General features: G+C 43.2%; 1 protein-coding gene across 1 annotated transcript in view; it reads right to left on the bottom strand.

The window, feature by feature from the left end:
* Positions 1-13,095, bottom strand: part of osbpl10a (oxysterol binding protein-like 10a) — a 64,943-nt gene that overhangs the window by 3,949 nt on the left and 47,899 nt on the right. Inside the window, exons 8-9 of the mRNA XM_030064512.1 lie at positions 2,724-2,873; positions 2,082-2,586 (exon numbers count right to left, since the gene is read on the bottom strand). Of these exons, the coding sequence (XP_029920372.1) occupies positions 2,082-2,586; positions 2,724-2,873 (655 nt within the window). The remainder of the gene's footprint in view (positions 1-2,081; positions 2,587-2,723; positions 2,874-13,095) is intronic.

Raw genomic sequence — 13,095 nt, 5'->3', positions numbered from 1 at the left:
ACTAAATTGACGGTGGTTGTCTGTAACCTTTTCGACTGGGATGCTAAGACACTCAGCACAGTGGAGTCCCCGCTGTGAGGGGCCTTACATAAACTCATTGCCTCCTTTGTAACGTTCACATTAGCATCTTATGGGGAGCAGGGATTCCCATAATAAAAGCCATTACACCTAAATTTAATGCACAACATCCTCTATATGATTCCAACAGTACCTCCTGCCTTTATGTGATAATCACGTGTTTACACATCAAACCGCTTGTGCAGCCGTGGTTTACTGCAAAATGCCCTGAGGGGTTAAACTCCAGCACCATTGTGAGCCGTGTTAAGACTGGACATGGACATACTGGGACATGAATCTATTCAGAATCTCATAATGGCCTTCAGCGATATCTGTCTTTTTTTTTCCGTTAGCTTTCATGAGGAGACGTTTCATCTGATTGAAAGACTCTCTGTATTTCCAATCACTGAGCCAAATTAAGGCTAAAGTCATGTGGGTGGCTGTCACATGTTTGCTGTGTATCAGCCTGGAGGCCCACAAACATGGACTTATAGCTGCAGAAAATTTTCAAGTACTTGAGTCTCCCATATGATTTCCTAATCACACAAAGGGTGTGATGAGGGCACCTCTGTTTTACGTAGGTTATGATTTTTTCTATTGGCGTTGGTGCTTCTATTTCTATTTGAGGATACTACCAAGTCACTCTGCCAACGTCACTGGTTTTCTTTTCTTTTCTTTCTTTCTTTTTCTTTCTTTTTTTTTTTTTCTTCCTGCCAGGCTTACCTCAGCAACTGCTTAACAAGCAGCCCGACAGGTCAAATCAAAACTTATCGGGTCACAAAAGCACAAACTAGCAGGCTGTGCCGGCTGCTGTAACTCCATTCCATTACTGCTCCTGACTCACTGCCAGTCAATTATGTCTCAGCCACCCTCAGCCATAAATATACAGTATCGACTGCCATTGGGAAAGCAGAAACTTGCAAAAGTACCCAGCAATCAAAACTTCCCCGGGTGAGAGTCACCATGTTCCCTGACAGCAGCATCGGCCCCCTGTGTACTGAGCTGCGTCACGACTCACTGACAGGCAGGTAGAGGTATAACCGAGGGGGGAGAAAAAATGGAATGTCTCCTTGAATCAGTTCATGTATCCGGATTCAGTCGATTGGGTTCAAGGACTTCCAGTATCCCAGCTCACAATGAGTCATCGCAAACGGCCCACATGGTGTAATGGTGCTGACAGACAGGACAGGCTTATTGATTGCCATGGGAGAAGTCTCATAACCTTTCATACAGAGCATGACACGGTGACAGCCATGGTCCTATTCAGAGCGCAGCTTTTGCCAGACGAGCAAAAATCTTATAATCAGAGGCTTTCGCTGCCCCTGCTGTCCTGCTGACACAAGATTCTACACAAAAATTAGCTAAGTTTAATTCATTTATATTGGAAAATGCAAGATGCATTTAAATTATAATGACAGTTTAAGTCAGTTTAAGCACCACAGGGAGCAGAGTGAAAATGAGCACATCGCTCGGTTCACTTCAGTTCAGTACCTATATTGTCCTAAAAAGGGAAATTCACTACAAGTGTAAAAATGTTAAAAAAAAAAAAAAAAAAAAACATAGAAGCATATAGTACATACAAAACACACAGTTACACACATAGTTAAGGTAGTGAGGCTAGATATCACTGAAGATTTTGGATATTGTAATATGGTATGATGGTGATATGGCAGTGTTGGCTTTTCCTGGTTTTAAAAGCTTTATTACAGTAAAGGGAGGCACTTTTCTGAACTTATTAGATTGTTCTTGCTGTTCTGTTATTTGCCTCTACCAGTTTGTTCATCGTATCCACATTACTAATGAATGTTTTTCTCAAATTTCTTAAAAAAAAATCTTATGAAACCAAAGACAGTCATCTTTACAATATTGTTGCATGATTGATATTGAGGTATTCAAAGATTTGGGGAATTTATCCCCCATGTCTCTCAACTGTACCTGTGGCCCTGGGTTTGAAAGACCTTTTCCATTGTACCTTGCTCTTGGCAGCCTAAATCTACATTAGTTTGTGTCATGACTCGGCTTACCTTCCCCCACCATGGACACTCCTATGGACATGCCCATGAACTTGCTTTTGGTCCATACATGGGCATTGACGCACATCCTCCTCTCCCGGCATTCGCAGTAAAACCCAGACACAGGTGGGTGATGGGACACCTGCTCAGCTACAAAGCGGACTCTGTAGCACCCTGTGGACGAATCGTCTCTCTCGCTCTGCTGAGCATTGTTGGGGCTCCTGCCTGGCTCCCTGGTGGACCCCTGGTTAGATCTGACCAAGGGTTTGACTTTGTCCCGAGGCACTTCCCAGGAACAGTGAAAGGTCTCCCCTAGAGCTGGGTTGTAGGGCTTTTTGGCCACGGCGCCCTTGCGGCCCTCATGGAAGGCGGTCAGGTAATACTCGACGAAGCGGACGATGCGGTCCTCGGCTGTGGTGCCAGCTGTGATGGACAGGAACATGTCAGGGTGGGCCATGAAGTTGGCGTACATCTCCAGCAGCGAGCGCTTTTCCAAAATGAACGTTGGCAGCACCACCTAGTACACAAACACAAAGACACAGTGAGCACTCCTCTGACAAAAGGGTTGTGAGTGACCCTAGGAGGTTTGACTAGGATTTTGTTAACCACCATAAAGTCAACATTTGGCTTTTGGCGTACACTTTAGTTCCTTACCCGTGTGAGGTCCATTCCCAGTTTGAGCTGGGAGAGCAGGTGGAGGATGATGCTCCGCTGGTCGTCCAGGACACCCAGGTCTTCCTCTTCATTGTCCTCCATATCCGTCACCTCTTCACTGGGGCTGATGTCTTCCAGCCCTGGGTAGTGCTGTGGAGACAAAGTGAAAGAAGAATTACATAATGTTGTTGTTTGGTGAAGAACCCATGAACTGAAATACCAATAATTCTCTCCTTTTTGTCTGAATCAAAGGTTAAGTCGTCCTTTGTAGTTTCAGTACCTTTCAAGACTGAAGATATCATTAAAAAAAAAAACTCTAGATACAATTAAAAAAAACCCAAGACACGGGCTCAAATCAAGTTCCCTTGAGGACAGAAGTCCAAGGCATACTAATGTAGGTAAAAACTCCTTTATTCAGCTACAGGGGCCAACACAAAGTACTTTGTACCTACTTCAGTGAGCCTCTGACTTTTTTATGTCAACCAACAAGGACTTGCCTGCACAGAGTGGGATGGATAATCTTTATTTAAAGAAAATGCTCTTGCCACTGGAATAAAATTGCCATCACAGAGTACTTCTCTAAAAGGTCTTGAATTTAATCTATTTTTAAAATATGTTTTTTATATATAATTTTGAGCCTGTATTGACCTAAGGGCTATTTCAGATGTCTATTTTATTGATGCTCCAAAACATTAAACAATAATAACATACAATGGCTCAGTCGGTTTCAAAGAATATTTTATCCAAGTTCTCTGGCAATGCCCGCCATTTCACATAATCACATCTCCAAGGCCAAGAGAAAAAGGAGGAATCCATTTTGTTCTGCAGGCCTTCAAATGTCAATACCAAGGGTGAGGTCAGGAAACTCATTTGGAGGACAGTGGAGGGCCTCTTACAGAAGCGATGTATAAATACCACAGGACTAAACCTTGTTCACTTTTCACTCCAGCTTTTCAACCGCTTTGAAGCATTTCACGCTGAATCGTACGACGGCTGCTCAGGGATGGGCAGAAGGTCACGCAATGCAAGAGGGACATTGCATTTCTGTGTACTTGAGTGCCTTTTGTTGGACTGCTTTTAACGACCCTCAGCCCTGACTTTCACAGTGCCTTGACGTGGTGTTTGATACGCAGCAGTGGTCAGAGAGGAAAGGGGTCGTGTCCTTCCCTTTCTGTTCCAGCATTCAGCTGGAAGCAGATCCAGTCTGGGTTAAAGAGGAGCTAATGCCTTTGATATCTCCTGCAGTGACGTGGGGTGGGCAGGAGGGGAAAAAAAGAAAGAAAGAAAGAAAGAAAGAAAGAAAGAAAGAGAGAAAGAAAGAAAGAGGCTGATGTATAATGCAGAAAGTGCTCCCGAGCCTGTGGGCAACAACAACTCTCTCCACCTCCCCTCCACCCTCTGTTCTTTATCATCTGTCTCTATCTCTTTATCTGTGTCTCTCTGCGTAATAATAATGTTCTAACTTTATCCCATCATTCAATTTGTTGTCTTTTTGTCCAAATTGTGGATATCTGATTGGAATGAAACTCTTCATTTCTTCGTCTGCTGTTTGAGAAAGGCAGAAAATAGGCAGGGAGAACAGGGGAAAAACCAGAACTGAACCTCTCTGGCGGGCATGACTGAATGGAGTGCGCCTGCAGTGAGGGAGAAATGCAGAAGAAAAGGAGAGAGACTTCCAGCACAAATACACCTCCATCTCACCTGAATATTTCATTTCAGTGCATGCCAAAAGCCACGCTCCACACATGTCTGTGCAAAGAGCACACACATGCACGTTCACACTCCCTTACATTGTGCACGGCACGCTCTGAGCACTGAAACCTTTGCGTTCTGCACTTGAGCACACACACACACACACACGCACACACACACATAGGCACAAGGGAAAACGCTTGAACAGAGAAATGTCGGAGTCCCAGGAGCTGGTTGGTTCTCAGAGCGGAGTGATATATATAGAAGTGACAAGGAAAAGAGGGAGGTAGAGGGAGGTCTGTTATGATTCCAGCGGTACTAACTAATTAAAGAGGCTTTTGATAGCAACAGGAAATTATTGCTGAAGAGGTCAGTGCTGCCTAGCCCTGGAGTAGATATATTGGATTAGCTGATGTCATTAACCAAGGCTTTTGAATGCAGTTTAACTCATCAGAGTGGATAATAACATCTCAAATGGGGCGTGTCTCAAATGTTTCTTTTTCCCCCCTCCGATCTTCCTGCACTTCTGGATTTAAACAGTCTGGGGAGAGGGCGGGACTCTTGTCACTGTAGGAAAAATGTAATCCATACATACAACACACCCAATTCCTGCTGGTAATGCCAACCAGTACACATTAAATCATTTTGATAATAGATGCAATATAATAGGGAGCATGCAAGCCTACATAACATCTCACAACATCATCTGTGAACTCTGAAGAGGCCTGAGAGTGAGTGAAACAGCAGAGAGGCTTATCCTCATTATAGAGACTGCATAATCTAGGTCATGTCTATAGTTTATGTAGAGGAGGGGCACACAGTTCTAGCTCAGTGCTACTGTACATGTTTGATCAGCTGTGGGTCATAATGCACATTTTAATAGTGAAATATGATACTGTAGACAAAGTATGATGAATGCTGTTATAGCTTTATTTTATCATTTCAAGTATGTGTAGAAGAGGCAGGCCTAATGGAGGGAAGTGCTGTATTGTATATCTTTCTCTTTGTATTTCCCCATATATCACGTCCCTCCATTTCAGAAAACATTTCAACAACTTTCCAGGTTGCTGTAAAATGTGCAAAGCGCAGCATAATTCCATAGTTTACCACCAGAGCGTGCCCTGGTAGCGAGTTTGTTCTATTATTTATGAGGACAACAAAGGCACTCACTCTTAGAGGAAAATTATGCTTACAATTTCAGATCAGTGATGTTCACCGCTCAAAAGCAGCAATGCAAAGTGGGTAACCCTCAGGCTGCACATGCATGTTTCACCCCTCAACATCTTTAAGGCACAGAACGTATGCACATACCTACAAAGACATAAAAAATGCAAGGATGGAGGTATAGATGTGCACTATATACACAGAGAGAGAGAGCACAAGCACCGGTTTCATAAACACTCACATTGCATTGCTGGGATGCTACAGGCTTGACCTGCATAGAGCTGGATCTCATCTCCAACAAAATCAGTGTTTGCAAAGGGGAAAAAAAATGAAGCAGCCTCAGGTCAACACCAGCAGACGTAATATCCACCAAGAGGAGATAAGTTAAAGATGCTGTTGAGATACACCTCCACAAAGAGGAGAGCCACTGCACACGTCTTCAGTCTGGCGCAAAAATCCAATTACAAACGTCTGGCGTCAACGGGGAACTTCACGAAACCGGGGTGTTTTGAAGAGCTCAAAGTTGTGGCAGAGAAAACGAACAGGCGTCTTCCTCATCTGAGAGAGTTTGACTGGCCGAGTGAACACTGCTCTTTCTGGGAGTCCTGGGTCTTGTTAGAGAGACATGCAATGTGGCTGTGGCTGAGTTGAGGAGGTGAGCCTCTGTGCGTGACTTGCAGAGAGAGAGAGAAAGAGAGAGAGAGAGAGAGAGAGAGAGAGGGAGAGAGGGACAGAGAGACAGAGAAAGAGAGAGAGAGAGAGAGAGAGAGAGAGAGAGAGAGAGAGAGAGAGAGAGAGAGAGAGAGAGAGAGAGAGCAGAGCGTTTCTCTGCCTACCACCCACTCTGAGAAACACAGGGAGAGAAAAAAAAGTTGAGGGAGAGTCCCAGTGACGTTGTTTCCCTCTGCACTCTCCAATCATCCTCTTGTTTGTGTTTCCCTCTCGCCCCTGATCTCATCCGCCTCCTGTAGCCACCTTTCACTTGTCTGCCCTCCCTCCCAGCACCCACCCCATCACTTGTGCTCCCCTCCTCCTCCTCAACTCTATTTCTATACCTCCCCTCCTGATGTCTTGATGTCTTCTTCCCCTCTTCCTCATCTCCCTCCACCTATCCTGCATGCATCACGCTTCCCAACCCCCCTCTTATCTCCCTCTTCTTCCTCACTGCTCCTTACCACATGCAAATAAGTGGGGGTTGTAGATCAGCTAGCTTAATTGCCACTAGTCTGGCAGTTCTGCCAACCTAGTCAGCTCCTTTCCTGGAACTAATGGCCCTCAAACACATTTTATCTCACTCATATTTCATTTTTTTTTTTTCGCATCTCACTTTCTCTGCTATCTTGTGCTTCCCTGATTGTCTACTCCCTTCCCTATCTGTCTATCTCTGTTTCTATATCTGTGTCTCTTTATCTGTCTCTGTCTGACTCCCAAATCCTCCAACGCCCTGATGAGCCTTCTCTTTCACTGACGCTCCGGTTTGATTCATTCTTTTTCTTCCCCCCCCAACCCAACCCTCGCGTCGCCATCGCTGTGATTGTTCCTTTCATTCACCCTCCCTCCTTCCGTCCCTCATCTCGTCATTCATGCCATCCGCTATTCTGTTTCATCATCATCCTCTGTCTCCTTAACCATCTCCTTATTCGTTCGTTAGGATTCCCCCACCCCACTTTCTTGTTTTCTCTCACTTTCGCTGCATCTCACTTTCTTTTTCTTTTTCTCTTTCCCTCGCTCTCTCTGTCTGTCTCTCTCTCTCTCTCTCTCACGGCGTCAGGGGAGAGTGTGGGCGGCTACAGGAGGCTCGGATAGGGCAAGTCGGCTTGCGCTCCTACTTCAAAGGCTCTTTTTCCTTCTGAGGGCTTGTTCTCCTCCACCACCCACCGTCTTCATCCCCCATCCTCATCTTCATCCTCACCTCTTCCATATGTCAGTGAGGCTCCCCCACCTATACCCGCTCCCTCCCCATCTCTACACTCCATTCCCTTTCAACCCCCACTACCCCCCACCCCATGAGAGCGTGGGTGTACCAGGATAAACTCCACTGACCTTTTGCAATGAAATAGCTCAATAATGGAAGCATCCCCTTTTCACCACCACCTTTGAAGCATGCATGCTCGAGTAAAGTGGATTTCTCCTTTCTCTACTCCTTTGGGCACATTCAACAGAGAAGGAGCAAGCAGGAACGAAGGCGTTATGGCTGAATTATTAGTCATCACCAGTGAGCGGATATTGGCTTTGTTGTGCAAATGAAATGCTGTTTTATCTCCGCCCGGCTCTCGATCAGTACCTCTCAATCTCCCTCATTTTTCCGTGTCTTTCCTCCTGAACCTAAGAATTTCCCTGCTCTGTGGCAGTGTGAATCTTTAAATCAGAAGTGTCCGCTGTCCCAGAGGGTGATACTCAGGAGCCGAGCGGAAACTGAAATGCCCTCAGACAAGATGTTGCATGATTAGATTTAGCAGCTCAGGGTGATAAACTGCCTCACAAAGTCTTACAGTCCAATGCGAGTGCCATCCATAATGCTTCCTTTAAATGTTGAATTGTAGTTTCAGCACCGACACAGTGCTCGGTGAAGAAGCTCAATTGTTGTGCTGCATTGTGCATAAGGATGCTCAAAGAAGTGTCAGTGAGCAGGTGCAGACATAACACGGCTTTTGAAGTCACACACTCAGCCTCTGCTTTACTGGATTCCTCAACGTGCTGAAACGCTCCACAGCAAGGTTATTATAGTCAACTAAAACTACATGAAAAACTCAAACCAGGCGTGGAAAAACATTTTAGTAAACTGGAGGAAAAATAAAAACTAGACTTCAGAAAAAATACAAACCAAAAACTGAAACTAATACTGAAACTAATAAAAACTAAACCAAAACTAAGCCGTTTTAAACAATAAAAACTAAACTGACACGAGCAAACCCACTTTGGAAACTAACTGAAGCGAAACTGAATAGAAAACAAAAATGAAAAATGAAATGAAAATAACAACTCTTGCGCCACAGTAATTCAGTTCCTGCGTGTTTTTTTTTTGTTGTGCATTCATGCTACAAACCGGTTCATTTTTTAGTCTCAGTCTTTTGACTGAAATGTATTTTAGTTTTAGTCACATTTTAGTCATTTGAATTGTGTTAGTTTTAGCCTGTTTTTGTCGACCAAAAAAACAGTGGCTTTAGTCAGTGAAAATTAAGATTCAGTGTCAGTCAACTGAATCATTTTCGCATTTTTTCGCAGGGATTTTTACACATATATTGAGCTTCATGCCTCATTACAGCGTCTCGTATTTTGTGTCTAGCTTTTATTAAGCTGTTTTTAATTTCAGCATTGTTTGTCTGAATGAAACGTTTGCCCGTGTTTGCTCTTTTTTCCTCCCAAAAGCAGGCTACCACATTTTATGTTTTATCAATTTAACTTTAATTCAGTCTCTTTGTTGTTGTTGAGCCATCCATGCTGCAACCAGATTTTCCCTTCGGGGACAGTAAAAATCTGAAACTGAGCTCCTCGTGCCTTCTGTTAGATCTGTAATATGTAGTGGTTTGCACCTTTGTGCCCCTTACAAACTGAGTTCAGGAGTTGTGTTTTCATCTCATTTTTATTCGCTGACAAAAATGCCATTATATTTCATCAAAATTTCAGTCAACAAAGGTTCCTTTTTTTCCCTGTCCCTGAAAAAGTGTCACTGATGAATACTTCTAGTTAATAAAACTATCGCTGTTGCAGATATTATGCATTCATCTCAAAGACTCTGGGAACTTGGGAGCAAACTAAAGACACTGTCATGTTCCTGGAGCCATCTAGAAACAACTCGTGCACTGTGAAATGGAGCATTATCCTGCTGGAAGTATCCATTTGACAAAGGGTTCACTGTGGTAATGAAGCAAAGCACCTGGTCAGCAACAATGTTCAGGGGCGCTGTGGTTTACCAACAATGCCCAGGTGGCACTAAAGGGCCCTAATTTGAGCAAAGAAACCATTACCCACCACATTACACCGGCAGCAGCCTGCACTGTTGACACTAAGTAAGGTGGTCCGATGATTTATGCTGTTTATACCAAGTTTTGCCCCCACCATCAGCACATTGTAATACTTTCCAGGCCAAGCAGGAATATTTTCACTCTTTAATCATCTAGTTTGGATTATTATGTGCCCACTTAAGCTCTGTCTTCCTCCGCTGTCACTAGCCCATCTGTTTCAAGCTTCGGCATGCTGTGCTCCGACATGCTTGTCTGCACACAACCGTTGTACGAAGATGTTGTTTACACAGGTTCTCATCAATGAGGCATTTTTTTGCTGTCAGGACGCACGCGTTTATTGGTCACGCCATTCTCAGTGAGCTCCAGACACTGCATTGTTTGCGATTCCCAGGAGGCCGAACTGTCTTAGATGCTGGAACTAGTTAGTCTGGCACCAGCAGTCAAACTTTTCAAATCCAACTTGCTTCCCGCTGTATCATTTAGTCAAACAACTGAAACTTTTGACCCTGTCTGCATGCTTTTACCGTATGTTTTATGCACTGCAAAAACTCAAAATCTTACCAAGAATATTTGTCTTATTTCAAGTCAAAATGCCTGGTGATCATGTGTTATTTGAAGTGGAATGAGATATTTTGACTAGAAATACGACATTTTGACTTGAAATAAGACAAATATTCTTGGTAAGATTTTGAGTTTTTGCAGTGTGTTTTACATGTGAATTAGTGTCTTTGTCTCATTGTGTTTGTATAAATGGGCAGGTCTGCTTACCTACCTTAACCTACTCAACCTACTTACATATCAATTGCACTGACTGTATGTTCAAGCTCTATTTCCTCTCTTAACTCAAGGGTATGTTTTGAAGGTCGGCAACCAGACAAATCCTGAAAAGCCTGTCTTGTTTGGGTTACATTCGATCATAAAACTGAACTACCTTAACCTGCATGTATAATTTTATTTACATTTATAACATTATGTAAGTGTATTTAGAATAATCCTGCTTACAGATTACATCTATCACCGTGTAGCAAGCAACATAACTGCTGAAAGCCACCTAACCGATCTTTTGAGAAGCGTGGGAATATTGCATAATGCCAGAATTAAAGTGCTTTTTCCTGTACACTGTCAAATCACAACAATTTGCACCAACGTTGGACTCTCAGATATTTAGAGCAACATGTTATTTGCAACAACAGAGACTGCGATCTAACAATCCTCCAGCTTCAGCAAAAGGCGCAGGAAAAAGCAAAATGAGAGATACACATATTGTGATACGGGGAGGCACAGAAGGAATAGGAGTTTGCAGTGCTCTCTTGCTTTAAAAACAATCGCTTGAGGGGTTATGGATGAGAAAGTGGATCTTAACTGTGCAAGAACCAGACCTCCCAAATATCTCGCGCTTCTTCAAGAAATGAGGCAACTGGGGCTGGGAGTTGAGTTTTCAGAGCTTCATGTATAAATTATAATGAGCAGTTTAATCAGGGAAGCATCTAATGAGAGGATATGCACACAGCTGGTACAGCTGCACTGGTTAGGCACTCATTCACTCTCACACAGACACACACACACACACACACAAGCATACACAGATCAAAGAAATAGCATTTCACGCTAGGTTATGCTTTATGGTGCCATTACTTTTGGTGTTGAATCATCGTGAAGCGAGTTAGACATGAGGACGCAGGACCGGCCTGCTGATGAACTGATCTCAGTGAAGGAGGTGTGTGCTGCACTTCATCATGAGAAGTCATCAGTCGTACGTTTTATTACAGAAACACAACCTTGGAGAGCACAGTGGAGCCTACAATAAATATTGTTTGTCTTCTGCATCTGCATCTTGTCCTGGCAACTGAGGTAACATGAATGAAAAAAAAAAACTGCAAAAAAAAAAGGAGGAAAAAGTAGCATCATTTTCTTTACAGCAGGGAGCAACCTGTTTATGAAAAATGTGGTCTTCTTATAGAGAATCACCAGGATTAAGAGGTGTGTCCCAATCCTTTTGTCCATATGCTGTTTCTCTATATTCCTCTACTATATATGTAGCCTTTACATAACAGTGATTTTCTGAGCTTCTGGTTGGAACAGATGTAATTCCTCATTATTCATTCAGTATAGCATAATCAAATAGTATTATGTTTGGCCTTTGTCCTACTCTCCCACCCCTGTCCTCACACACAGGACGGCAGAAAGCTCTAGTGTCTCATCTGACATGAAGCCTGAGGAAAATCGGAGAACAGAGAAATTTTAAGCATTTAATCATATCTGTCAAGGAGCTTTTGGAAGGTTTAGGACAACAAAGATTTCTTGTTGTTGCTTTGAAAATACCCAGCTGTCACAGCAAAAAAAAACAGAATCTGATGAACGGCATCAAAACTCCTGGTAAAGCACAGCAGAGACAGAAAAAGCAATAAGGAGTTCAAACATTTATCTCGTAAACTGTAGAAAACGGATGGACAAAGTGACTGTGACGGCACCTTTTGACCTCCACCCGGCCTGTTTGAAATCTAGGATGTGAGGTTTTTGGATACAGGCTCGGTGTTTTTGGGACACCAGCGGCTGCACAGTACAGTACAAAGGTGGAGCAGGTGGTCTGGAAGCCACGGCTGCTAACGCGACAGGCTCTTTCTACACAGCCAACAGAGACTCTGAGTGAATCTCAAGGCCAAGAGGACAAAGTCATCCTTGTGGATAATGGCCCTCATCACTCCCAAGCTGTCTCGGAGAGCGCAAACTTTTCAAGAACATGAGCACAGAGAGTGTGTCTTCACAGCCTGAGATGGGCTGTGTGCTTGATGTTGCGAGATCAATTAAGATGCCCAGCTGTTCATTTTTCCAGTTACTTTAAACGAGCTCTATATAAACTGAAGCCTTGGGTATAATGTGTTGTTCTTGCAATAAATGCTGGTGCTTCCCTTTCCTTCTACAGCCTCAGATCGATCCTTAGTTGGCAAGTTATCAGATGGAATCTTAATCTGGCCTCTGTCCGTGTTGTATTTATTTAATGATTGATTTATTTATCTCTGGTGGAACTGAATTTTATCTGCTGGATATTAAGCCATGTAGGACACAAGAACTCATTCTGAAACAGCCCCCGAGTCGAGGTGACTTAGCTTCTCACCAAACATCCCAACTGACTCTGAAATACCAAATTATGCTTTTATTGTGACAGTGAATTAACTCTAGTTTTATGAAATGTGTTAATTAATCATTTATCACTTATTAACTTCTCTACACATTGATGGTGTTCTGATAGTAAAAAATGCAGCACAAGTACAGATTTGAATTGAAATTAATACTTAAGCCAGAAATACTTTCATGACCTAGTTATGAGCATTTGGCAAAAAAAAAAAAAAAAAAAAAAAAACACAATACAAAAGCAGACACTTTAGGTCGTTGCAAAAGGTCACTGTTGTTGCCAAGAACAGGATCATGCAGACATGCCACCTCACCTTACCTGAGTGTGTAATTCATGCAAAGACCTTCCTAATGTGCACAAATATTTAAAAACACACCATAAGGGCAGACAGCGGAAGAAATGAGATTAATGTCTGCGA

The sequence above is a fragment of the Myripristis murdjan genome, chromosome 11, assembly GCF_902150065.1.
Source record: "Myripristis murdjan chromosome 11, fMyrMur1.1, whole genome shotgun sequence".
In the NCBI taxonomy this organism is placed as follows: domain Eukaryota; kingdom Metazoa; phylum Chordata; class Actinopteri; order Holocentriformes; family Holocentridae; genus Myripristis; species Myripristis murdjan.
Note: the sequence above shows the minus strand (reverse complement) of the source record. Positions and strands in the feature narration are given on the sequence as shown.